Source organism: Eucalyptus grandis, chromosome 10 (assembly GCF_016545825.1).
Source record: "Eucalyptus grandis isolate ANBG69807.140 chromosome 10, ASM1654582v1, whole genome shotgun sequence".
Taxonomy (NCBI): Eukaryota; Viridiplantae; Streptophyta; class Magnoliopsida; order Myrtales; family Myrtaceae; genus Eucalyptus; species Eucalyptus grandis.
The window spans coordinates 1,379,285-1,407,239 of record NC_052621.1 but is presented as its reverse complement, the minus strand read 5'-3'; the positions used below and the strand labels follow the sequence as shown (position 1 = coordinate 1,407,239).

At 37.4% G+C, this 27,955-nt stretch overlaps 1 protein-coding gene and 1 pseudogene across 1 annotated transcript; both read right to left on the bottom strand.

Annotated features, from left to right (window-relative positions):
* Positions 1–753: 753 nt before the first annotated feature.
* Positions 754–2,504, bottom strand: LOC120289108 (annotated as a pseudogene).
* Positions 2,505–2,603: 99 nt separating this feature from the next.
* On the bottom strand, positions 2,604–27,603 carry LOC104423322 (cytosolic sulfotransferase 14). Its single transcript, XM_039303636.1, has 3 exons — positions 27,046–27,603; positions 26,785–26,995; positions 2,604–2,833 (listed from the first exon to the last, which is right to left on the bottom strand). Exons 1-3 carry the CDS (start codon positions 27,601–27,603, stop codon positions 2,604–2,606), a joined length of 999 nt encoding a protein of 332 aa, XP_039159570.1.
* Positions 27,604–27,955: the final 352 nt, after the last annotated feature.

Below are 27,955 nucleotides of genomic sequence, written 5' to 3'. Positions count from 1 at the left end.
GTTGGTAACTCAATAGAAAGTTTTAGACTTTTAAAATTAAAAACCAAATAAATATTGATGAATAATTCAAACGAGAGTTGGTAAACTAAAATTAGTTGGTAGTCTCATAGGAGAAAAGCTGATAATCCACACAAATATATATTGGTAAATTTTATATAAGAGAGGATAAATAAAGTAGTTGGTAAACGATAACGAAAGTCAATAAATTATAAAAAAAAAACCATATAAATGTTTATAAAAGATAAGAAAACTCAATGATTAGTTTGTTACTCGGATAAAGATTAGTTAATCCATATAAGAGTTAGCACATTTAAGTCGTTGATAAAAAAAAAAAAAAACAAATAAAAGCCAATGAAAGATAAGAAAAATTCGTAATTAGCAAATTATCAACTTTTTTATTGATTTACCAGTACCGATTTTTTTTTTTTTAAAAACTAAACAGTAGAACTGTCCTTATGTATTGAAATTATTATTTGTCCAATATCCGCAATTCAGCCAACGATCAGCCTCTCTTCCCTACTTGTTTGGTCTCTAGCGCACAGAGAGAGTCGAGGTTTCTTTAGTTCAATTGGGATTTGCTCTTTTTCTTACCCTACACCACCCAAACAACGAGGAGAAGCAAGACAAACGAAGCTGGCTGCGAAAACCATTCGATTTTGCTTTCATTCATTTCTGTTTATACTTTAGAGAAGGAAGGGGTTGAAAGCAACTAAAATGTTTTCTCAATTCCAACCCAAAAGGGCTCATCTTCTCTTGGATGATGCTATCGAGTTGAGGGCGTTCCACCATGGAAGAAGGAGCGAGATAGTTATCCTAAGCACTCACCTCACCTTTCCAGAAAAAGCTTCTCTTCTCAATCTTGATATGCGTCGGTAATTTGCCGGATTTGTTGACCTCCAGGTCCTTGAGGTTCTTTAAGCTACACATCTTAGTTATCTCTTCAATCACTCCTCCCTCCTATTCCTCCTCAGCGAAGGGTGTTGGAGAAATCTCGGTGAAAGTGTTTTGAAGTTGACAAAACGTTTCCATCGGTCTAGTCCAAGGTCCGACTCGTTAGTTAAAGTCTCGAAGACTTCCGGACAGCCAGACTCAAGACTCAAAGTCTATCCTCATTGACAGCTCTCTAATCCGTTGAAGAAAGGTTATCCAGAACTGGATGTTTTGTTCAGATTTAACCTTATCATCCGGAGAAGATCTCGTGGTTGGAGAAGACGTATAAGAATCCTTTGATTGATCAAGATTGATTCAATGACTGAAGATTCGATGATTGTCTAAATATTATTGGAAGGTTCTACTTATGGAAACCGAGATCCTGATTGTATGGGCGAACAGGATTGATGGGCTATCAACACGTTCCTTTAATAGCTCGAACAATCTTCTTAATTGATTCCGTCCAACGGGTAGATTGGAGGAATTCCTTTGGTAAGTGCCAACGGGTATGATGGCATAAAGGAGTATATAAGGAAGACGTTCTTAGTTGTTCGAGGTGTGCGCGATAGAAGAATTCCAAAGTCTGAAGCTCCTATTTGTTTAGATAAATCCTTTGAGCGAATACTTGTATACAAAAGAGAGTCTATATTTGTGAGAGACCTTGAGGAGGTGTGGTAGAACATCTACACCGTGGAATCAAGGCAAAGCTGTGCTGTAACTTCTCTTTTGATCATAGTGAAATACAGCCGGTGGGGGCATCGGTGCGGAAAAGAGTGGACGTAGGCTTGGAATAAGCCGAACCACTATAAATCCTGTGTTCAATTTTCTCTTCCTTACTCTCTTTACCTCGATCGTATTTCAATTGCTTCTGTATTTGAGACAAATTGTTTGTGCGCCTATTCACCCCCCCTCTAGGTGTTTATACTAGCAATATCAAAGGGAAGCCCCACAAACCCGGCCACCTTCTTCAGCTATCCTCCAACATCTTCCTGTAAGTCCTCGTACTTGAGGACCATTCCGGTGGCCAGTTGACCGCGCCAGCCCAAGGTAGAAGTGCCATGAGGAAACCACGGTGTCTAATGGGTTCCGGCAGATGTAAATGATCCAGCAGTCCGACCGCTTGACACTTTCTGGCAAGGTTGGGTAAGGGATGTGAGTTGCGAAGAGCCTTGGCACCGTCAAGTTTGGCCTCGGATTTCTTCCATGCAGCTTGAGCTCGATGATGGGTTGGAGATGTCAAAGCAGGAGCGGTTAATGATGGAGAACACTAGGGCCTTAAGCCAGGTGGTCCTTGACTCGGGCTAAGAGGCCAAGACAATGTCCTTGCATTTGGCTTCGAAGTGCCACTGGAACTCAATCACGTTAGGTAGGCAGGGAAAAGAAGAAAAAGAGACAAAAAAGAAAGAAGAAAGAAAAAGCAAGAGGATTGGTCATCTTCTTCGTGCGGGCGTCTTCACCCACCGCCGGCCTTCGCTTGCGAGCTGCTGCGTCGACCGCCGCGCCTGCACCACAGTAGCCTCTTCGCCAGCCCGGTCGAGCCGGCCGCTGTCCCGCCTGCCGTCGGAACCCTCCATCACCCGCGACCTCGCGTCACTGCTCCTGCCCAGAAGCTGTGACGCCACCGTGGCCACCGTCTTCGCCTTGCCGGTAGCCGCCCCCTGTCCTCGTCGCGCTTAGTCGCTGACGCTAGCAGCTGCAACCCAGCGCCAACGCCCGCCGCTGCTGCCTCGTCGCTTCGCCATTGCGCCTCCACCTTGGCTGCAACTTGCAGATCCCGCGCCTTGCCTCGCGCGTCCACCGTTGCTCTTGCAGCCGGCCCCGACGCCAGCGGCCACGACACAGAACCAACGCCTGCTGCAGCCACGACCCAGCACCTCTACCTGCGCCTCTGCCCGAGCACCAGCTGTTAGGAATTCATATAATACTTTGATGCGGAAATACAAATAAAATAGTGATCTTTTGATTTTCATGATTTTCACAATTAGATGAAGACATACCTTTATCCATAGCATTGCACTTGATGATGATCGTTGTAGAAAACCGAAGAATCTCAAACCAAAAGAAGAAATTTGATTTCGCTCCCTTAACCCACTAAACCTTAATGTATTCTATCGATGAAGGAGAGAATACCAAATTCCTTTATGTTATTGTTGTTCGTTGTGGGTAGAGAGAGGACCGGACTCTATTTATACGTTCGTTGAAAATGTGCCTTCCATCAAAGCGATATACCATTTCATTTTATTAGAGTCGCAACTTCTCGTAACCAATAATTATTTATTTTATAGCATTTCAATAATTATTAAACCATATAATAAATCATATCACGTGGGTTACAATAATTCTTACATTCTCTCACTTGACCCATATGATTTTCCTTTCATGCACAATAACATTATGCTATAAAATTTCATTAAATTGGCAATCACATAATAATCATAATTAAGTAAAGAAAACTAATGTGAGTCATAGCAATTGTATGTCATTAATTGACATAGTCCCTTCTATATACTACGACTATAGCACTTTACTTAACATGATTCATAAATGAGAAGTACAGTAATAGTCCAACCATAATGTTTCTTTAGAAACTATCCTGTTTAACATTCATCTATTTCCATAATGTATACAAAATAGAAAACAGAAAATATCAGAAACACGTAAGTGAGCTCAAAGTGTCAAATACATAAATTTAATACAATCATAATACAAATATTAATGACGTCCAATAATGCCTATCTTTTCAACATGCTCATTAAATGTTTTGGGCGGCAGTCCTTTTGTTAAGGGATTTGCTATCATAAAATTGGTGCTAATGTGCTCAATTGATACTCTTCGTTTCTGAACTTCTTCTTTAACAAACAAGTATTTGATCTCCATATGCTTAGCACCCTTAGAATACTTGTCGTTTTTAGAGAAGAAAACTGCTGTAGAGTTACACAATAAATTTTCAGCAGCTTGGCAATACTGTCGACAATCACAAGCTCTGAAATAAAATTCCACAGCCATAATCCATGAATTGTGGCCTTAAAGCATGCCACAAATTCAGCTTCCATAGTAATAATTGACTGCTTCGTACTCTTCCATGAAATTGCCCCTCCAGCCAAAAGAAACAAGTAACCAAACGTTGATTTTCTTGTATCGACACATTCGGCTATATCTGAATCTGAATATCCAATCACCTCGAGATGATCGGATCTTTTATAAGTGAGCATATGATTCTTCGTTCCTTGCAAGTATCTAAGAACTTTCTTTGTAGCTTTCCAATGATCCATTCCAGGATTACTTTGATACATGCCCAACATTCCGATAGCAAAACTGATGTTTGGTCTGGTGCAAGTTTGTGCATACATTAAGCTCCTAACAACAGATGCATAAGGAATATTTGTCATTTGTTCTTGTTCCAATTCACTTTTCGGACATTGCATAAGACTAAATTTGTCACATTTTTGAATTGGAACTATTCATATTGAACATTTACTCATATTAAATCTCTCTAAAATTTTCTCAATGTAGGCTTTCTGAGACAATCCTAATAATCCTTGTGATCTATCACGGAATATTTCTTTTCCTATCACATATGTTGCCTCTCCCATATCCTTCATTTCAAAATTCTTAAAGAGAAATTTCTTGGTTTCATGTAACAAACCAAGATCATTAGAAGCAAGCAAAATATCATCAACATACAGAACTAGAAAAATAAACTTGCTCCCACTAATCTTCATATATATACACCGATCAACGGTGTTTTCCTTAAATCCAAGTGAAGTTGTGGTATCGTTAAACTTAAGATACCATTGTCGGGAAGCTTGTTTAAGTTTATATATTGACTTCTTTAATTTACATACCATGTGTTCCTTTCCTTTAATTGAAAAGCCTTCGGGTTGGTCCATATAAACCTCTTCTTCTAAATTCCCATTAAGAAAGGCGGTTTTTGTTGGAGAAATTCCTCTTGAAGTGTTTTGAAGTTGACAAAACGTTTCCATCAGTCTAGTCTGAAGGATTGCAGACTCTGTTACTTAAAGTCCAAGACCTCCTGACAGCCGGACTCAAGACTCAAAGTCTATCCTCATTGACAGTTTCTAATCCGTTGAAGAAAGGCTATCAAGAACTGGATGTTTCATTAAGGATGTGGCCTTATCGATTGGAGAAGATCTCTTGGCTGGATATGACATAACAGAATTCTTTATTTGATCACAATTGATTCGAAGATTAAGGATTCGATGATTGGCGAAGTATACTTGGAAGGTTCTACTTATGGAAACCGAGATCCTGATTGTATGGGCGAACATGATTGATGGGCTATCGACATGTTCCTTTAATAGCTCGAATGATCTTCCTAATTGATTCCGTCCAACGGGTAGATTGGAGGAATTCCTTTGGTAAGTGCCAACGGGTATGATGGCATGAAGGAGTATATAAGGAAGACGTTCTAGTTGTTCGAGTGTGTGCACGATAGAAGAATTCCAAAGTCTGAAGCTCCTTGTTTCTAATCAATTCATTTGTTGAGCATAATCGTGTAAACAAAAGAGAGTCTATATTCGTGAGAAACCTTGAGGAAGTATGGTAGAACATTTACACAAAGTGGAATCAAAGAAAAGCTGTGCTTGTAACTTCTCTTTGTTCATAGTGAAATCCAGCCGGTGGGGGTTGTCGGTGAAGAGTGGACGTAGGCTTGGAATAAGCCGAACAACTATAAATCTTGTGTTCATTTCTCTCTTCCCTAACCTTTACTTTACTTTGATCGTATTTTCCTTTCTATCGATTGCCTAAAATCGCTTCCGTATCTCAAAAATTTGTTTGTGTACCTATTCACCCCCCTCTAGGTGATTATACTAGCTATCTCAATTGGTATCAGAGCCTGTGTACTCACTTTTGTTGAAGTGTTTTACTTCAGAGTTAAAGATCCATGGCTAGTATGTTGGCTCTAGGGCTGGTAGAAGGGCAAAGCAATACCATACCACCTTACTTTGATGGAAATGATTACAACATATGGAAGAATAAGATGAAAGCATTCCTAAGATCAAAGGATCCTCTGGAATGGGACGTTGTAGAAAAATGAATCATTCTTAAAGCTGCATCTGTCTCAGAAAGAGGAAAATATGTTGTTGAGTCTAGCGAAATGACTTAGGAAGAGAAAATCAAGAGACAAGCTCTTGATGCAAAAGCAATTTATTCCTTATATTGTGCTTTATCCCCTACTGAATATAACATAATATCTTCTTGTGTTACAGCTAAAGAAGTCTGGGATAGATTACATATTACTTATGAAGGAACCAATCGAGTGAAAGAGACTAGAATCAACATTCTCCTCGGCTAATATGAAGCCTTCAAAATGAAACCAGGAGAATCTATAATTGATATGTTTAGTCGTTTTACGAGATATTGTGAACGGTCTTGAAAATCAAGGTCAACCAATTTCGATCCCATGAAAGTAAACAAGCTACCGCATGGACTCTCCAATGATTGGAATCACATAAAGACCTCAATCGAGAGACCCAAAGAATCATGCCTCTATCTCGTTGATGAGTTGGTTGGGACTCTTCAGTCTTATGAAGTGGAACGAATCAATGAAGACGAAGACCCTAAAGGTAAGAAATCCATTGCGTTAAAATCTAATGATGATTCTAATGCTACAGATTCTGAAGACGATATGGATGATGAGGAACTTGCTCTCATGATAAGAAGATTCAGAAAGCTGAACAGAAAATGAAGAAGATTCAATCCAAAGAAACAAAGCTTTCAAAAGCAAAGACTAAGTCTTTGAGGATGATGAATCAAACAAAGATGTAGTTTGCTTTGAATGTAAGAAAAAGGGACACATCGAGACCCAACTGTCCTCTTCGAGGAAGAAGAAAGGAAAAACTGAAAAGTATCGAAAAGCTCTTAAAGCTGAAACCCGGGTGATACGAGTGTGAAGAAAGTGATGATGATTATGCCAATATATGTCTGATGGCACAATCGGATTCAGATTCAAATTCCGAGACAGATTCAGACTCAGAAAGCGAATTTGAGGTAAGTAACTTCAAAATCCCTATTAAGGTTTCAAAGTATATTGATGAATTGTGTTTCGTCTTAAGACTTCTCTTAAAAGAATTTCCGAACTCAAGAAAGAAAATTCTGCTCTAAAACAACAGGAAAATATTTTGAAAGAAAAAGTGAAAAGTTTAAACAAGAATGTTTCTTCTCTTAAGGAAAGTGAAGATAATTTGTTAAAAGAAAATGCATTCTTGAAAAGAGATATCTCAAATATTTCCAAAAGATTTTCTATAGGATCTCGAGAAACTAGAAAAATTCTTTATGTTCAAAGACCTTATTTTAATAAATCTGGTTTGGGAATGACTGATGAAACCATTCCTTTAATTGATTTTCCTAAGGTGAAAGAAAGAATCAAACAAAGAGCCACAAGAGATGCTTACAAAAATCATTTTAAAAGAATCTTTGTAAAACCAAAGGTCGCAATGCTCTTAGATGCTCAAAGTGCAATAGTGCAGATCATTTTGAAAAATAATGTCCTATGATTTGGAAACCTGTTAAAAGGTATGGGCAAAAACCGCATATCATACTAACACCAATGGACCCAAGAAAATATGGGTACCAAAGAAGGCTTGAGTTTCTTTTTTAAATGCGGGTCACTATCAAGAAAAAGGTAAAATGGTATCCGGATAGTGGATGCTCAAGACACATGACAGAGACTCAAATGACTTCATAAAGCTTGTTCGAGTAAATGGTGGAAAAGTTTCTTTTGGAGGAAACAACAAAGGAAAAATTGTGGGATTTGGAATTGTAAAGATTGGAAATCTCAAAATCAGCAATGTTTCCTTAGTGGAAGGGCTCAATTACAATTTGCTCGGTATTAGTCGGCTATGTGATACTTGGTTTCAAAATCAACTTTCAAGAGGGAATATGTTCTGAATTAGTAAAGATTCTACTCAGTCATTCATGGGTCAAAGACATGGAAATATCTACCTCTTGGATGTGAAACTAGATGAATCACAATGTCTAATCTCAATCCAAGACGAAGCAAACTTATGGCACAGAAAGCTTGGGCACGTCAATATGAAGCAAATAGCCAAAATCTCAGCAAAGAAGCTTGTTCGTGGTCTACCCAATTTATCATATCAAAAGTCTGATCTATGTACACCATGTATATTGGGAAAACAGGTAAGAAATTCCTTTAAACTAATAAATCAAGTTTCCACTAACCGTGTACTGCAGCTTTTGCATATGGATCTTTTTGGACCAACCAGAACGCAAAGCATTGGAGGTAAGAAATACTGCCTGGTAATTGTGGATGATTACTCACGATTCACTTGGGTATATTTCTTGGCAAGTAAGTCTGAAACCTTCTCTTACTTTGAAAAGTTTGCTAAAAAGGTTCAAAATGAAAAAGGGTATGTTATATTGAGTATAAGAACAGATCATGGAGGTGAGTTTGAAAATCATGATTTTACAAAATTCTGTGATGAATATGGTTTTTAGCATGTATTCTCATCTCCATATACTCTAGAGCAAAATGGAGTTGTGGAAAGAAAGAATAGATCTCTTCAAGAAATGGCTAGAACTCTTTTAATTGAAAGTAACATCTCTTCACATTTCTGGGCCGAAGCAGTTTCTACAGCATGTTACATTATAAATAGAGTCTTTCTAAGGCCTATTATGGAAAAAAACCCCCTTTGAACTATTCAAAGAAAAGAAGCCTATTGTTTCATATTTTCATGTATTTGGATGCAAATGTTTTATACTGAAAAATGCAAATGATCGAGTTGGAAAGTTTGAAGAAAAATCAGATGAAGGCATCTTCCTTGGATATTCAACCACAAGCAAAGCGTACAGAGTCTACAACAAGAAGACTCAAACAAAGTGGAAGAATCAATGAATGTTAAATTCCAAGATTCTATGCAAAATGAATCCATTCAGACTCATCTTGAAGAATCCGAACTGCTCCAGACTCTACAAAGTCTAAAATAGCTCGAGACTTTGAAGGACCAAAGAACAAGTGATTGTTGAAGATTCAAGTGAAGGAAGTGACCATCAATTTGACAAATTAACCAGAACTGGAAACATAAGTCCAGGTCATCCCAAAGATCTTATTATTGGCGACATCAATGAAGGAATTCGCACAAGATCCAAAAGGCGCGAAGAATCTAGTGCTGTGGCTCTTATTTCTGAAATAGAACCCAAAAGCATAGAAGAAGCTTTATATGATGAAAGCTGGATTGAAGCTATGCAAGAAGAGCTCGGCAATTCAATTAATGATGTGCGGGAATTGACTCCTAAACCGAAAGGTAAGTCTGTTATTGGAGCTAAATGGGTTTTCAGGAACAAGATGAACGAGAAAGGAAAAGTCATAAGAAACAAGGCAAGACTCGTGGCCAAGGGATATACACAAGAAGAAGGGTATGACGAGACTTACGCACCAGTAGCAAGGTTAGAAGCAATTCGATTATTACTTGCTTTTGCTTGTTATAAGAATTTCAGGTTATTCCAAATGGATGTCAAAAGTGCCTTCCTAAATGGATTCATCCAAGAGGAAGTCTATGTGGAACAACCACCTGGTTTGAAGACCCAAAGAAACCGGACTCGGTATTCGACTCAAAAAGGCTTTATACGGCTTGAAACAAGCTCCTCGAGCTTGGTACGACATACTTGAGTAAGTTTTTAATTGAAAATGGATTTGTTAAAGGTAAAGTAGACACTACTCTTTTCATTAAAAGATAAAGCAAGAGTTTTCTATTTGTTCAAATATATGTCGATGATATTATTTTTGGATCCTCTAATGAAAATCTGTGCAAGAAATTCTCTAAGACTATGCAGGATGAATTTGAAATGAGCATGATGGGTGAGTTAACCTTCTTTCTTGGACTTCAAGTAAAACAATTGAATGAAGGAACTTTTATTTATCAAGAAAAATATGCTAATGATATTATGAAGAAGTTTGGACTGGACAATTGCAAAAAGGCTGATATACCAATGTCAAGCTCGTGAAGATAGATAAAGATGAAGGAGGAAAGAAAGTTGACCAAAAGTTATACGGAGTATCATCGGTTCACTTCTTTATCTTACTTTGCTTCTAGACTCGATATTTTGTTTAGTGTTTGCATTTGTGCGATTTCAAGCGAGACCCTAAAGAATCACATTTAAATGCGGCAAAGCGTATTATCAAATATATTGCATCAACTTCAAGCTTCGGTCTCTGGTATCCTAAAATGGGAGACTTTACTCTTCTTGGATACTCAGACGCAGACTTAGCCGGATGCAGAGTTGATAGAAAGAGCACCTCGTACCTCCCAACTACTTGGAGGCGGGACAATGTCTTGGTTTTCAAGAAAACAAAGTACAGTAGCTCTCTCTACATCATAAGCAGAATATGTAGCTCTTGGAAGTTGCTGTTCACAAATTCTGTGGATAAAACAACAGCTAAGAGACTTCGGAATTGAAGATTCATGCACGGAGATTAAATGTGACAACACCAAATAAGCAATCAATCTCACCAAAAATCCAATTCTTCACTCAAGAGCAAAGCATATAGAGATTTGACATCACTTCATTAGAGATTATGTTCAAAATGGAGAAATTTCGATTCAGTTTGTTGATTCAAAGAACCAATTGGCGGATATATTTACAAAGCCTTTGGAGAAAAATCAATTTGAAATTATCCGTTCAAGACTCAACATTTTGAAGTTTGAAGAAGTTAAAGTCTAGAGACTCTCAGACTCAGACTATAAGACTTTGACTGCAAGACTTTGACTGTAAGTTATTCTCTCTCTAATCTCATTTTGAAAAGGTACGTTGATCAACCGTGTTGATTATTGTTATCTCAATCGCTATCTTTAATTGACGAAATTATTGCATCATTTCCTTTAGAAAAAGAAGTTATTTTGATGTGACTATTTTTCGAAAAAGGCAGTTATTTTTTTAAAAAGGCATCTTTTCACTTACCATTACGACGGTTGGTATCCCCTCCTTACGACTGTCTTATATATATAATCAGTTTCTCCTCGCTTAACTCCAAAACCCTAAAAGCACCAATCTTCCATTCCTGTTTTCTTCTCTTGTTTAATTTTCGAAAAGTTGTCATCTTTCTTGGGAAAGTCAAGCAAGGAATCTTTCAAAGACTAAGAAAGATGTCATCTTCAAGAAAGTCTTCGAGGATCGCAAAGGGGGGACCACGACGAATGAGTGAGGGGCCTACGCACTTCGATCTCACCGAAGAAGAAGTGTCTCCAAATCAGCGCAGAGCCCACAACATTCTCGGCGGCGTCATTCTCCTCCATCTAGTCCTCAAGATGTTGATCATCATCAAAATGAAGAAATCATTGAAGATGCGAGACTCGTAAGAGTTCAAAGACCCTCTTTTATTTATAAGTCAGTATCGTGCTTTAAAAGGGACCAGGTACTCCGTTGAACTATGTGGATGATTTTCTTAAGGACAAAGGATATGGAAATGAATATATCTTTTTGCGAAAAATGGAAAGTTTGGGAATTGCTCGTAAGGGTGTGGCGAAGAATCCCTTGCGAATATCCCATGTGACCCTCGTGATTGGGGAGTTAATCCGGTGGATGGAAATGATGATGACAAATTATACAACGAATTTCAGCCAAGAATGGGAATTGCGGCGGAAAATCGAGGAAAAAGAGGAGAGTTGTTTAGATCGAAGGAACAGATGGATCTATACTCAATATTGCTGAAGCGTGGGGTGATAAACCCTAGGAGTGTGGATTTTGACTTTCTGGATGCTGTAAATGTGAACTTAAGGGAAAAGTTTGGTCATCTTCAACTTGAGAAATTCTGCTCGACTCCACGAGGCCTATCCTCAACTAACCGCATATTTCTATTCAAATCTTAGTTTCTTGGATGCGAATAGATTCTCCTTCATGTCAAAGATCAAGACTTTGTTGTGGATATGGATATGCTTTGGCATGATGTGTTAGGAGTTGAGAGAGGAAGGTATCAACGGATCAAAGTTTCTATTGCTCGTACTACTCTGGAACTTGTTAAAGACAGGAGAATAGAGGGAAAGATTTCCTATTCAAGGATGAGTGCATTTAACATCTTGCTGCACAAAATTGTAATTAATTGCCTCAGACCGAAATCAACTTCCAAGACTAATGTCTCAAGTTCAGAGGCAAAGCTAATGTATGCCATCATCACTGGAAAAGGTTTTCACTTCCTCACACTTTGTTATGTTCCATATGTATAGAGCTGTGATGAAGGACAGATGACAACTTCCTTATCCGTCTTGTGACGAAGTTATTCGGACATCCGAACATTCAACCTCCGCAAATTCTTTGTGCTCGATCGTGCGATCATATGGTGGTAGGACTAAAAATGGTGACCAAGATGCGTTTGAAGGAACTAAGCAAGGCATTGGAGAAATTTAAGGAGAAGACTCCAGTCAAATCTCATCAATTCTCTTCTGCAGGAAAAATGAAAGGGAAGGAGCCCATGGATGCTGCATCCAAGAGAAGAAGATCTCTCCTCGTTAAGGATGAAGATGATGAGGATAACATCACTATTTCTGCTTTGAAGAATCTTAGTCAATCTGTTCCAGAGAAAGAGTCAGAACAGCAGACAGAAGAAAGAGCAGAGAAAGAGGCGGAGGAAAAAGAAATAGAGGAAAGAGAAGAAGAAGAAGAAGAAGAAGAAAGAGATGCTTGAGCAAGAGAGAGAGTTGAAAAAGAAGAAGAAGAAAAAGAGATCAAGAAGAAGGAGAACATGAGGAGCACTCTCCACCTGAAGGCATGGACACGGGGAGACCAAGAGAAAAAGAGGAATGACCTCAAATCCGCAGCAGGTGAGGGAGTCGGTCGATCCCAGCGAGATCCAGAGGAGGTTTTTGCCTCTCGGTTTCTTGAGGAAGGTCATGAGGTTTCTTCGCCAAATCTGCGTGATTATGCTTTGATCTATCATCGTCCGCATTTACTCCATCGATTGTGCTAATGCCGATTGCAGCAGACCGAAAATTCAGCGGACTTTCGCGAGTGATGGATATTCTCTTGGAGATGCAAGGTCGATATATGCATTGGGATGTGAAGTTCGAACTTGCGGAATGCGGGACAAGTCTCTTCGGGTTCATTAAATGATCAAATCCAAGCCATTTCTCTTCAGATTTAGGCTAATGCTAAGGGTGAGGATGTTGCTCAGCTGAAGGAAGACTTTAAAATGCTGGAAGGTCATGAGGTTTCTTCGCCAAATCTGCGTGATTATGCTGATCTATCATCGTCTGCATTTACTCAATCAGATCGTGCTAATGCCAGTACGCAGACCGAAAATTCAGCAGACTTTCGTAGAGTGATAGATATTCTCTTGGAGATGCAATGTCGAGATATATGCATTGGGATGTGAAGTTCGAACTTGCGGAATGCGGACAAGTCTCTTCGGGTTCATTAAATGATCAAATCCAAGCCATTTCTCTTGATTCAGGCTAATGCTAAGGGTGAGGATGTTGCTCGGTGAAGGAAGACTTTAAAAGGCTGAAAGGCATTGTTCGATCGATGGGAGATTTTCAGCTTGTTTGTATTCCCAAGAATCCTTGACTTCATTTTCATCTCAATATTTTTTATGCTGACAAAAAGGGGGAGAGTTGCGAGACTTGAAAAACTTTGAACTTAAATTTGAACTTTTGGCTTGTTTTGTATGTGGTTTGTTTTGACTTGACTTGTGTCTGGATGTGGACTAAATCTATGATTTGGATTTGACTGCTTATTATTAACTACTATTGATGTCTTATGGATGGCTTTATTGCATACTGGACTAATCTATTTTCTGTGGTTGCAGATTCTAGTGTTATTCATTTAGCCATTTTATCTATAAGATATGCATATGTGTTTGAGAAATGTTTTGCAGGTCAAAGTTTTCCAAATCTGCAGGAAAGTTTTGTCACCATAAAAAAAGGGGCAGATTGTTGGAGAAATTCCTCTTGAAGTGTTTTGAAGTTGACAAAACGTTTCCATCAGTCTAGTATGAAGGATTGCAGACTCTGCTACTTAAAGTCCAAAGACCTCCGGACAGCCAGACTCAAGACTCAAAGTCTATCCTCATTGACAGTTTCTAATCCGTTGAAGAAAGGCTATCCGGAACTGGATGTTTCATTAAGGATGTGGCCTTATCGACTGGAGAAGATCTCTTGGCTGGATATGACATAACGGAATTCTTTATTTGATCACAATTGATTCGAAGATTAAGGATTCGATGATTGGCGAAGTATACTTGGAAGGTTCTACTTATGGAAACCGAGATCCCGATTGTATGGGCGAACATGATTGATGGGCTATCGACATGTTCCTTTAATAGCTCGAATGATCTTCCTAATTGATTCCATCCAACGGGTAGATTGGAGGAATTCCTTTGGAAAGTGCCAACGGGTATGATGGCATGAAGGAGTATATAAGGAAGATGTTCTAGTTGTTCGAGAGTGTGCACGATAGAAGAATTCCAAAGTCCGAAGCTCCTTGTTTCTACTCAATTCATTTGTTGAGCATAATCGTGTAAACAAAAGAGAGTCTATATTCGTGAGAAACCTTGAGGAAGTATGGTAGAACATCTACACTGTGGAATCAAAGAAAAGCTGTGCTATAACTTCTCTTTTGTTCATAGTGAAATCCAGCCGGTGGGCTGTCAGTGCGGAAGAGTGGACGTATGCTTGGAATAAGCCGAACCACTATAAATCTTGTGTTCATTTCTCTCTTCCCTAACCTTTACTTTACTTTGATCGTATTTTCCTTTCTATCGATTGCCTAAAATCGCTTCTGTATCTCGAAAATTTGTTTGTGCACCTATTCACCCCCTCTAGGTGATTATACTAGCTATCTTAGTTTTTACATCCATTTGGTGTAACTCCAAGTCATAATGAGCCACCAAAGCCATAATAATTCTAAGTGAGTCCTTCTTAGAGACTGGTGAAAATGTCTCTTTATAGTCAATGTTTTCTTTCTGAGTAAAACCCTTTGCAACAAGTCTGGCTTTATATCGTTCAATATTGCCTTTTGAGTCGCGCTTGGTCTTAAAGACCCATTTACACCCGACCTTTTTACATCATTTAGGCAATTCAACAATATCCCAAACTTGATTTTGATGCATGGATTTTAACTCTTCTTCCATGCCATTAAACCATTCATTAGAATCTTCACATTCCATGACTTGGGAAAATGAATCTGGATCATTTCAATTCCTAAGTCAATTTCGACTCTTGTAGATAAACCATATAGTCATCAGAAATAGCTGACCTCCTTTCTCTTTGAGATCTCCTTAATGCTATTTCTTGTGACTCGGCTATTAGAGGTTCATTATCGATATCTCAATTATCGAGTGTTTGTTCATTAATTTGTTGTTCTCGATTATTGTTAGATTGTACTACAATATCAGGAACAACAACTTTAGAAGCTTTAGGCATAGGAACTTCTACCCTTACTTCTTGAATGCAAGCATCACGCATTCTTTCACTCCCACTGATGTCACTATTCTCAATGAACCTAGCATTTCCAGATTCAACAATTCTTGTACTATGATTAGGGCAATAAAGTTTATACCCTTTGGATTTCTCTGCATAACCAATGAAATAACCACTGGTCGTTCTTGAATTCAATTTCCTTTCATGTGGATTATAAATTCTTACTTCTGCTTGATAACCCCAAACATGCAGATGTCGTAAACTAGGTTTCCTTCCCGTCCACAGTTCAAAGGGAGTTTTTGGAACTGCCTTACTAGGAACCCTGTTTAATAAGTACATAGAAGTCTTTAAAGAATACATCCACAAAGACAAGGGTAAAGATGAATGACTCATCATACTCCTAACCATTTCCATTAAAGTACGGTTACACATTTCTGCTACACCATTTTGTTGTGGTGTACCTGGCATTGTGTATTGAGCACAAATGCTATGTCTTTCAAGGAATTTAGCAAATGGACCTGGACATTGTCCCGATTCATCATACTTTCCATAATATTCACCACCTCTATCCGATCTTACTATTTTCACATTTCTATCTAATTGCCTCTCAACCTCTTTAATATATACTTCAAATGCATTCACTGATTGAGACTTATCATGCAATAGATAAATGTAACCACAACGTGAAAAATCATCAATAAAAGTTATGAAATAATTTTCCTTACCAAAAGATGGAATATCGAAAGGACCACATATGTCAGTATGTATAATCTCAAGAAGCTCTTTACTTCTTGTGGCACCTTTCTTAGTATGTTTTGTTTGTTTACCTTTAATACAATCAATACACACTCCAAGGTTAGTAAAATCCTAATTTGGAAGAATTTCATTCTTCACTAATCTTTGCATTCTTTCCTTGGATATATGACCCAAACGTTTATGCCACAAGTAAGCAGAATTTTCATTCACCAAACTTCGTTTAGTGCCAACATTATGATGCAAGGTCATTAATGTCTCAACAAAAGTATTACCAAGTCTAAATTTGTAGAGACCATCACATAAAGTTCTAGTTCGAATAAGAGTATCACTCTTAAATAGACTGAAAGATTCAGATCCAAATTTACAATAAAATCCCGCCACATCAAGTCTTGGCAAAGAAACTAAATTGCGAGAAAATGTAGGTACATAAAGGATTCGAAACAAATCCAAATAATGCTCAGTATTTAAGATCAAACAGTAAGTGCCAATGCATTCAATTAGAGCTTTGTTTCTGTTTCCCGTAATCACATAATTTTCATTTGGCTTTATAGTTTGGATCGTAAGAAATTCCTGCATCGTATTTGACACATGAGTGGTGGCACTAGAATCAATCCACCAAGTATTATGAGGAACTTCAGTAAAGTTTGATTCAAAACATACTAAAGCACATGGCTTACCTTTCTTTTTGAACCAAGCCTTACATTTCAGACAATCTTTCTTCAAGTGTCCAATTTTGTTGCAAAAATGACACTTAATAAGATTGTGTTCCTTCTTGTGGATTTGAGAAGTCTTTGAAGAGTCATTCAGGACGTATAGTCCTTTCTTCTTGCTCCTTCCACCTTTCCTCTTGAAATTCTTTCAAACTTCTTAATGACTTGAGAGATGAACAGAATGAGCCTTTTGATTCTTTATCCTTATTTCCTCTTGAACTAGCATACTTGGCCAATTCATTTACATTCCACTTATCCTTTATAGTGTTGTAATTCATTTGAAATGGCCCATATTGCTCATGAGGCAAGGAATTAAGTATAAATTGTACTAAAAAGTACTCATTCACGTTCATTCCCAAAGTCCTTAACTTTGCTGCTAAATTCGTCATCTCAAGTATATGCTCATGCATGGTACACGAACGATCATATTTCATGGTGGTTAGTGTGCTCATCAATGTACTAGCAAGTGACTTATCAGCAGTTTGAGAACGCTCTTCCTCAAATTTCATAAATTCCTTAGCATTGTTAGTCTTGGGAAGAGAAGTCTTTAAGTTGTTTGCAACTGTCATTCGCATGAACATTAAGCTCAATCTGTTCGATTTTTCCCAAGCTTTATGGAAAGACTTTTCATCATCGCTACTTTAATCAATAATAGCAGCTGGTTTCTCAGCTTGAGGCGCTAAATCAATATCCAGGACACCTAAGTGAAACTGGACTTGTTCACTCCAATCAGGAAAATTTATCACATTGAATAAGGGAACATATGAGGCGTGTGAATGGATTGAAACAGGTACAGATACTGCAAATGTGCAAGAAAATACTCATACATTAACGCTTTGAGAATATCACCTAATCAAATTCAAACTAAACGACACATGTATATCATAGTTCTCCTTTGGGCGATCCTATGATATACAAATATATATATACCATAATGATGCTAATAACTTTTATTTGATAATTGTAAATATATCTTATTAAAATTTATTTGCTATCTTTGGATATACAAACAAATTTAATAAGTCATATTAATTATCAACCATCATGTTCATGAATTATAAGAAAATAATTAACCTTTGGGTTAATCCCTAAATTCTTATAATAAATAAACTTCAATATACCTATAGCTCCAATAATGATATAAAACATATCAATTTCATTATAGCATCAATTAATCATGGGTAATTAAATAAAATAATTTACAATATCAAAAATTTAAAAGACTTCAAGGTTCGGCCACTTTGGTGACTAACAAACCATTCGTAATATGAATTTTTAATATTGTAAAATACAAATATTTACCAAATTGCACACAGGGATAAAATCGTAATCAAAGCATAAGAGCATAATTGTAAATCATAATTCCATAAGGGAGTGACGTTAGATGAATCTATCATAATCAAAGCATAAGAGGATAAAATCTGTCTAGTATTGTGCAATTGTTGAAGAAAAATCTTTTATATACCTATTCACCCCCCTCTAGGTACTCATACTAGCAATATCATAAGCTACTTGCAAAACATTTTTTTCGAAATAAAAGAGAAGGGTACCGAAAGGACGTTAGATGAATCTAGCGTAATCAAGTCTCCGAATTCATAAATCTTTGGTTCGTAGGAGTAAGGTGAATATTTCATCACTTTACTTGAGTTTCTAATTGACTTACCAAAAATAGATTAGTTGTGACTCCTAATCGGAAAATTATTTGCATGTTAAGAACTTGAACCTAAGTCGCGAATTGGTATGATATTGGAAGAGTCCGAGCTAAGTTTAGACTTAGTAGTCTATTAGCCAAACCCTAGGTGGTCCAACCTGAGGTTAGGTCGTGGCAAATATGAGAGAATATTTTGTTTTGCTGCGCTAATTCGATATTGTTCAGATTGTCCTTGTTCTCCCAAGAGTAAGGAGTGAGATGGCTAACCTAGGATGCACCTCATTTTTGAAAATCATCTGCAATAATCCGCCATTCTCGTTGGCTGCAGGCCCTTCAAGTTCTTCGAGCTACACATTTTGGCTATCTCTTCATTGACACCTCCACCTTCTTCCCGCTTGAAGAAGGGAAATGCCTAGCTCAGCCCACCTTCTTGGTGTCCTACAACTGTTAGGAAATCCCTTATAATGTTTTGAATATGACAAAATAAATCAAAAGCTACTGATATGTTTGATGGTTGAGTAATAGACCATGCAGATGATAGAACATGTAAATGATATTATCAAAGTCTATACTTGGAAGAACCAGAAGACAGACTCTATGCTGAAATTGAACTAGAAGACATACTCTATGCTGAAGCAGAATATGTTCAGACTCAGATTGTAAAGTCTATTGCACTCGAACTCAGATTGTAAAGTCTATTGCACTCGGACTCAGATTGTAAAGTCTATTACACTCGGACTTTACATCCAGATTCGACAGAACGTAATACAAGCCAAATCATATAACGGCTAGTAATCTGGTTTGGATTCTACATCAAGATTGATTTGATTGATTCAATCTAATTGATTGTCGATTGAATCTTGAAGATAAGAACTTTCTATACGAAGAAGCTTTACTTATGGAAACCAAGATTCTGTTTGTATGGGCGATCGGAATCAATTTGGAATTCTACTTTTGTCACTTAACGGCTACCAAATCTTCTAGATACAGAGCTGTCCAATGGGTATATTGGAAGACGATTCTCTGAGATACTATCCAATGGCTAGTTTGGAAGTGGAGAAGTATTTAAGGAGATGAATGACCGATGAACAAGTAAGAGACGGAGCGTAGAATTTATAATTCCAAAGTCCGAGCGATCTTTGTTCATACACTTGTCTTTGGTGAGCTTAAACGTTTGTGATCGTGAGAGAAATACCAAAAGAGTGACTTAGCGAGATAGTGTGATCTACTACTAAGTGTTTGCACTCAAAGTTGTAATCTCTTGTTGATTGCATAGTGGAATCCAGCCAAGAAGGTTGTTAGCGTGGGAGAGTGGACGTAGGCTTGGATTAAGCCGAACCACTATAAACCTTGTGTTCTTATTCTCTTCCCTAGCTCCTTTGTTTTGTTTGAAGTTTATTTTATTCCGCATATATTTGTCAAGATTTATTTTAAACACCTATTCACCCCCTATAGGTGTTCATACTAGCACTTTCAATTGGTATCAGAGCAAGGTGCTCGGTTTATAAAAGTGTTTTTACTTTTGAGCTAAATATTCTTTATGGCTAGTATCTTGGCACTAGGACTTATGGAAGGGCAAATCAACACAAGGCCACCATATTTTGATGGAAATGAATACAACGTGTGGAAGAACAAAATGAAAGCATTCCTAAGATCCGATATCCCTTGCAATGGGATGTTGTGGAAAGAGGAATCAATCCCACTACTGTATCTACATCAAATAAGAATAGCAAAGACAAAGAAACCAAACCCCATGCTCCTATGTCTCAGACAGAGATGTCCAAAAGAGAAGCGCTTGATGCAAAAACTATTTATTCTTTATATTGTGCATTGTCTCCTGCTGAATATAACAGAATATCTTCTTGTGTTACAGCTAAAGAAGTCTCGGGATAGATTACACATCACCTATGAAGGAATTGATCGAGTGAAAGAAACCAGAATCAACATTCTGCTCGGTCAATACAAAGCATTCAAAATGAAATCAGAGAATCACTGACATATTTAGTCGTTTTACAGAAATCGTGAATGGTCTTGAAAATCAAGGTCAACCAATTTCTGATCCCATGAAAGTAAACAAGCTACTGTGTGGACTCTCAAAAGATTGGAATCGTGTTAAGACCTCAATCCGGGAGACTCAGAGGATTATGCCACTTTCCGTTGATGAATTGATCGGCACTCTTCAATCCTATGAAGTGGAACAAATTAACGATGAAGATCCCGAAGGTAAGAAGTCCATTGCTTTAGTATCTAACGCTGTTTTTGATGAAATAGACTTAGAAAATGACATCGACGACGAAAAACTTGCCTTTATAGTCAAGAAATTCAAAAATCTGAGTAGAAAAGGAAGGAAATTCAGTGGAAGAAGACGATAAAAGCATAATGGGTAGAAAAGAACAATGAAAAAAGATGATGAGCAAGAAAATATATGCTTGATGGCACATTTAGAATCTGAGTTTGACTCAGACACAGACTCAAAATCAGAGTCTGACTTAGACACAGACTCAGAATCCGATGAGAAAATCGAGGTAAGTCATTTAGAAATTCCTGCTAAAGTTTTTAAGTATATAAATGAGCTTTGCTCAAATCTCAAATCTTCGATTAAAAGGATCTCCGAACTTAAAAGGAAAATTCATGGCTTAGGCAATAGGATCTTTCTCGAAAATAAAAGTTTGAAATTTTGCAAAAAGATTTTCTACAAACAAAAGAAAGTCGAGATTTACTTGTCAAAGAAAATGATTCTTTAAAGAAAGAATTTTCAAATATTTCGACAAGATTTTCAAATGGATCAAAAGCATTAGAGCATATCCTTTCCATACAAGTTCCTTACTATAATAAGTCGGGACTTGGTTTCAATAAGGAAAGAGATTCTCTAATTGATTTTCCTAAAGTCAAGTAGAGACTTAGACAAAGACTTCCAAAGGCATTTTACAAAAATTATTTTCAAAAAGTATTTGTAAAACCTGTTGGTGGAAATGACGTCAAGTGTTCAAATTGTGGAGATTCGGAACACTTTGAAAAAGATTGTCCTAAAGTTTGGAGACCTATTAAGAAAAATTGGATAAAAACAGCATGTTCTACTAACTCTCATGGACCCAAGAAAAATGGGTATCAAAGAAAATATGAGTTGTTTTTGCAGGATATAAAGAAGAAAGAAGAAAGAGGATTTGGTAAGGAATTTTTATTCTCAATTTGATTTGGGCAATAATTCTCATTATACTTGATATTCGATATATCCTTGGTTGATTGAGATTTTATAATGATCATATTTTGTTTTATTGAAGAAACAATCGTGTGATTTATTTTTGTGATTCGTGAGTTGAGATTTGATTTAATACGTGTGATTATTTTTTTTTGATATCCTGTTTAGAAACAAATGAATTTATTTGGTTTGATTTTATACTCTCAGATTTTATCATATTTTGTCAAATAAAAATCTGTTTTACGTGATCATAAATTACTCAAGGATTTTTATTCTCTATGATTTTATCGTATTATGACTAAGTGAGAATTTATTTTTCGAGATATTATTGTGCATAATATTCTTTCCTTAAATAACATGTTATGATGAGTTTAGAAAGAATATTTGATTATCTATGAGATTTTATATTTTGCTCTAACGTCAAGGAAGGATCCAAATTGATGGATACCAAAAAGGGAAATGAGTTGATTGCAGGGAATTCTTTAAGGGGTGAATGATCGCAAATCTATGCAAATCATGATGCAATCATAAATGCATCTCATGTGAAGATTGGTACTGATTTTATTTTATTTTTTCAATGGTATATTTGAAACATATACCATGGGTAAGAGAATATTTTTATCATCGCGCCTTGTAAATTTCTAAGTGCATTTATCACAATTTTGGATGATTGTTTATTATATTGTAGTCATAAATATAAGGCATTGCAAGTTTTTATTTGATTTGGCACATGATAGAAATATCCGCTTTATTTTTGCAATGTGCATCAATAATATTTTGATATATATGCTTATGGAAATCCTTTTGATCTTGAAAAGATATTATTGCATATTTATGGATATTCTTGCTATATTCTTAGAAGATATATTATATCTAGCAAGTTTGATCTGCAAATAAAAGAAAGATATTACGCAATATTTTTTCAAGGATTATTATCTGAATTTGCAGGTCACAAAAGAATCTTTCATTTGGATTTTGGAAAGCTAAATTTGAAAATCATGGAAAATTCTGTACTATTTTTTGGAGGCTCAAAGATTCTATTCTTTGTGCAAAATTTTTGCTTATGTGTCATACGTAAGGTTGAGTAGCTCTGAATTTTAATTTTACATATGCTATTCAATTTATTTATTTGAAGAAATGGCATTATATATTACGCGGACATTATTACAGCTTATTTGTGGAAAAAGTTTGTTAAGTTTATGCAGGTTGAATTCGAGATGAGCTTGGTTGAAGAAAATAAATTTTTGCCTCGAATTTCAAAATGCAAGTGATCGTTGCTGATGTTGTTGCTACAAAGGAAATATTGGAAAAGTATTATGTTCAACGTGCACAAGCAACAATTGTTTCTATTTGCAAATCTTATCATGATGATAGGGGAGCAAGCGAATCCAAGAAAAAGGAAAAGAATCGTGATCATCTCAAAAGGCAACAAATTGAGGGGAGCATTGATCAATTATGGAAAAATCTTTTGGATTGATCGTGATCTTGTTGTGGAAAGAAGGAAAAGGTAAATGCATCAGAATTTCTACAAAATCCGGTTAGTGCATCTCTTATTACCTTTTGTCATTAACAAATCTCTTATTGATATTATCATTTTATTATGACAAAAAGGGTACGTGCATTTTATGATGCATCTGTGATTTCTATTGGATATTTGCTAATATATATGATTGAAGTGAGTTATATTGCATATATTTAATATTCGATTTACTTTATAAAAACAAATTTTTCAAAAATTGTGTTTCATGAAAAAAAAAATTGTTATCATTTTATATTCTCTACGTGTTACTTTTTATCGCTTTTTGATTATGACAAAAGGGGGAGAGAATATAAATATGCATATGTGTTGATATTATTGAGCTGCGATTATTTTTTTCTATACATTGTTATGCTCAATCTATTTGCTGTCTTTTGATTCAAATCACATTATTTGAAAATCTAAGATGATTGATTTATCATTATTTTAGAAAGTGTGATTACACATCTGCATATTAATTACACATCTGCATATTCGGAGATTGTTTTGTCATCATCAAAAATGGGGAGATTGTTAGGGAAATCCCTTATGATGTTTTGAAGATGACAAAATAAATCAAAAGCTACTGATATGTTTGATGGTTGAGTAATAGACCATGCATATGATAGAACATGTAAAGGATATTATCAAAGTCTATACTTGGAAGAACCAGAAGGCAGGCTCTATGCTGAAACTGAACTAGAAGACATACTCTATGCTGAAGCAAAATATGTTCAGACTTAGATTGTAAAATCTATTGCATTCAGACCTAGATTGTAAAGTCTATTACACTCAGACCCAGATTGTAAAGTCTATTGCACTCGGACTTTACATCTAGATTCGACAAAACATAATACAAGCCCAATCATATAATGGCTAGTGATCTGGTTTGGATTCTACATCAAGATTGATTTGATTGATTCAATCTAATTGATTGTCGATTGGATCTTGAAGACAATAACTTTTTATACGAATAAGCTCTACTTATGGAAACCAAGATTCTGTTTGTATGGGCGATCGGAATCAATTTGGGATTCTACCTTTGTCACTCAACGGCTACCAAATCTTCTAGATACGAGCTGTCCAATGGGTATATTGGAAGACGATTCTCTCGAGATACTGTCCAACGGCTAGTTTGGAAGTGGAGAAGTATTTAAGGAGATGAAGGACCGATGAGCAAGTAAGAGACGGAGCGTAGAATTTATAATTTCAAAGTCCGAGTGATCTTTGTTCATACACTTGTCTTTGGTGAGCTTAAACGTTTGTGATCGTGAGAGAAATACCAAAAGAGTGACTTAGTGAGATAGTGTGATCTACTACTAAGTGTTTGCACTCAAAGTTATAATCTCTTGTTGATTGTATAGTGGAATCCAGCCAAGAAGGCTGTTAGCGTTGGAGAGTGGAAGTAGGCTTGAATTAAGTCGAACCACTATAAACCTTGTGTTCTTATTCTCTTCCCTAGCTCCTTTGTTTTGTTTGAAGTTTATTTTATTCTGCATATATTTGCCAAGATTTATTTTAAACACCTATTCACCCCCCTTTAAGTGTTCATACTAGCACTTTCAACAACATCTCCCTTTAGTCCTCATACCCGGGGAGTAACCCCTTGGGTGGCCTCTCCAAGCTCTCCTTCCAATACCCACACGGGATCACAAGAGGACTGAAAACCCATCATCCCTCGGAAAAAGGTCTCAGAATGCTCTTCCAAATCATAAAAATCAAGGCGGCGCATGCCCTAAAAACACATGCGCCTTCATCAATTTTAAATAAGATGCTAGGTAGAACTCTTTTGTCGGCCCCGCAGGTGATGTTGACTGCATGAAACGCATGATTCATGCATTGTGATAATCTGCAAGGCCTTTGTTTGGGGACTTGCAGGTGCTTCATCAGTGAGCTGGTTTAGTCATAATCCACACAAATCTTTTGTCGGGCCCTCGGGTGATGTCGACTACGTGAAACACATGATTCATGCATTATGATAATCTGCAAGGCCTTTGTTTGGGGACTTGCAGGTGCTTCATCAATGAGCTGGTTTAGTCATAATCTACACAAATCTTTTGTCGGCCCCTCGGGTGATGTCGACGCATGAAACACATGATTCGTGCATTGTGATCATCTGCCAGGCCTTTGTTTGGGGACTTGCAGGTGCTTCATCAGTGAGCTGGTTTAGTCATAATCCACGCAAATCTAATTCAGTGGTTGATTAGGATTAATCTGAATTGTGTCTTCTTCAGGCACTCACTAACACCGTTGCTCTCAATTTCTGGTTTTCATATATCAAGAAGTGACCACATATACAGAGCTATTAGAGCTGAGGTTCCATCGAGATATATAGGTGCCAAGGATTGTTAATAAGCTTTCTAGGCCTATTTCTAAGACATAATACATTTTCGTGGTCTGCTTCAATTTATATGAGAAAATTCACAAGAAATCAAATTTTTACTGAATAGGTTGCTTTTCGTGAGTTTACGACATTCGGTTTGGATCGTAATCATTTATGTCCAGCATGAACCACACCGGGACAAAATTGAGAGTAGACTACTTAAAGTTGAGGCATGAAAACAATGAATTAAGTTTCATGACATTATTTTCCAGTATGGTAATTAATATTACACAGACAAACTGGATCATTTGCCTTTGGCAGCATAATAAGCCGCATGGGAGGACTCCATTGTTGCCTGTTGTGCTGGAGGGCTTGGCTAAGTTTTGACCTGCATGGGTGTATCTACTCAATTTTTAAGGTTCGACTGACTTCGCGTCTGCTGTTAGGGTATGCCCAAGATTGATTTAGCTCGAGTGTAGGGCTTAATGAGTCTAACTGTTGATTCTTTACATCTCCCTGGTGTCGCAATAAGATAGTTTAGTGTTCTCTCTCTCTCTCTCACATCCCCAAATTTCATAATTCCTATTCAGTTCTCAAAGAATCATCACAACAAAAAACACAGTAAAAATAAAAATAAAAATGGATTACCCAGTAAATAAATATTTTTTCGCTCATATGGCCGGTTAGATCAATTAATCTTGAACTTTGTATCTCATAGAGTTGTAGTGACATGGTGCCATATAAGATTTTGGGTACATCGGGGGCGAGCTTGCTTGGTTACTTTGCTGCGTCGGATATGCGGCGGTGCTTGTTATTGTTTGCAGGAGTAGGCTAAGTGTTTCATAATTCTATTGATGATGTTCAACCTTGTTTCAGTGTGCTACTGAATGAGCCATATAGCAAATTATGATATCGTTCACTAATATTGAGTGTGGGATTGTAGTAGTTTACAATATCAGATTCAGTCTACCTCCGCAACCAAAGATTATCTTTTTACTTCTTACACGTGATCAACATCGAGTACTTGTTTTGGTCTCTAGCAATTGAGAAGTCAAGGATTCTTGAGTTCTCTATCCTACACCAATAAAGAGGACTGCAGATCCATCCATTATTGATTTCGTTTATTTCTGATAGCACACGAGAAAGTGAGAGTAATTAACACTCTAACGTGTTTTGAAATGTAACCCAAAGGGGCCGATTTTCTCTTGCATGATGCTATTGAGGCGATCTGCCATGGAGGGAGTGAGATGGTTAACCCAATCACCCACCTCGCCTTTCCTAAAAAAACTTCTCTTCTCAATGGTTTTACCAGGTAATTTGCCGGATTTATTGACCTCCAGGTTCTGGAGGGTCTTCAAGCTGCACATTTTGGCTATCTCTTCAATCACACCTCCCTCCTCTTCCTCCTCAGTGAAGGGGCCCCCCACAAATTGGGCCACCTTCTTCATCTGTCCTTCAATATCTTCCTTCAAGTCCTCATACTTGAGGAACAACACCTTGTGTGGTCTCTCCAAGCTCTCCTTCCAATACCCCACCATGTGCTCCCAAAAGGGCCCGAACGGGAGTTTACCTTGGCAATAGCTCTCGAAATGCTCTTCCAAAGACCACTCTGGCCACTCTGCTGATCGCGCCATCTCGAGGGAGAAGTACCAAGAGGAAACCACGGTGTCCAACGGACTTCGACGATGTAAATGATCCGGCAGTCGACGCTTGACGCACTCGGCAAGCTTGGATAAGCTACGTGTGTAGCGAAAAGCCTCGGCTCCTCCATGTCATCAAGATTGACTCTCGGGTTATGCCCGAACAAGTCGAACTCGAAGCGAGGGACGAGTTCATGGGGGCTTGAAGTGAGCAATGGTGTGTTTGAGACGTCGAAGCGGGAGCGATTGACAATGGAGAATGCTATGGCCATTAGCCAGGTGGTCCCCGATTTGGGGGTAGAGGCTACAACAATGTCCTTGTCTTTGGCCTTGAAGTGCCTTTGGCACGCGACTAATTTAGGAAGCACGAAGATCGGGTAGCAAAAGTTTTGAAAAAGGCAGCAAGGAGGAAGATTAAGAACTTTCTCTTGGGGAAGTGAAGCAATCAGCTCATCAATGGCCTCCTGCTCACTGTCTCCCATTGCCATGGCGTTTTCAGTGCGAAACACTCATACGGTTTTCAATTCCTTTTTCACTGCTTTATAGTCGTTGCATGCCCCCAATCACATGAGAAAAACAATTTATGAGCCCTTTAATGATTAAATGAAGTGGGTCCGAAATGGACCTCCTTCATGCAAGCTATGTCTGTTGACTTCTTGTGCATACCCCTTAATCAATCTCAATAGGATTCACGTTTCTTTGAGGGACCACCGTGTGCTTTGTTAGCATGCCGGTTGAGTCATTGCCAGACATTTAATTGAGTAGTTAATTGGGTTTGATTTGAGTTGTCTTCTACTTCTTCTTCTTCCTCCTTTTTCCTTTCTCTAATAGAGTTGCTAA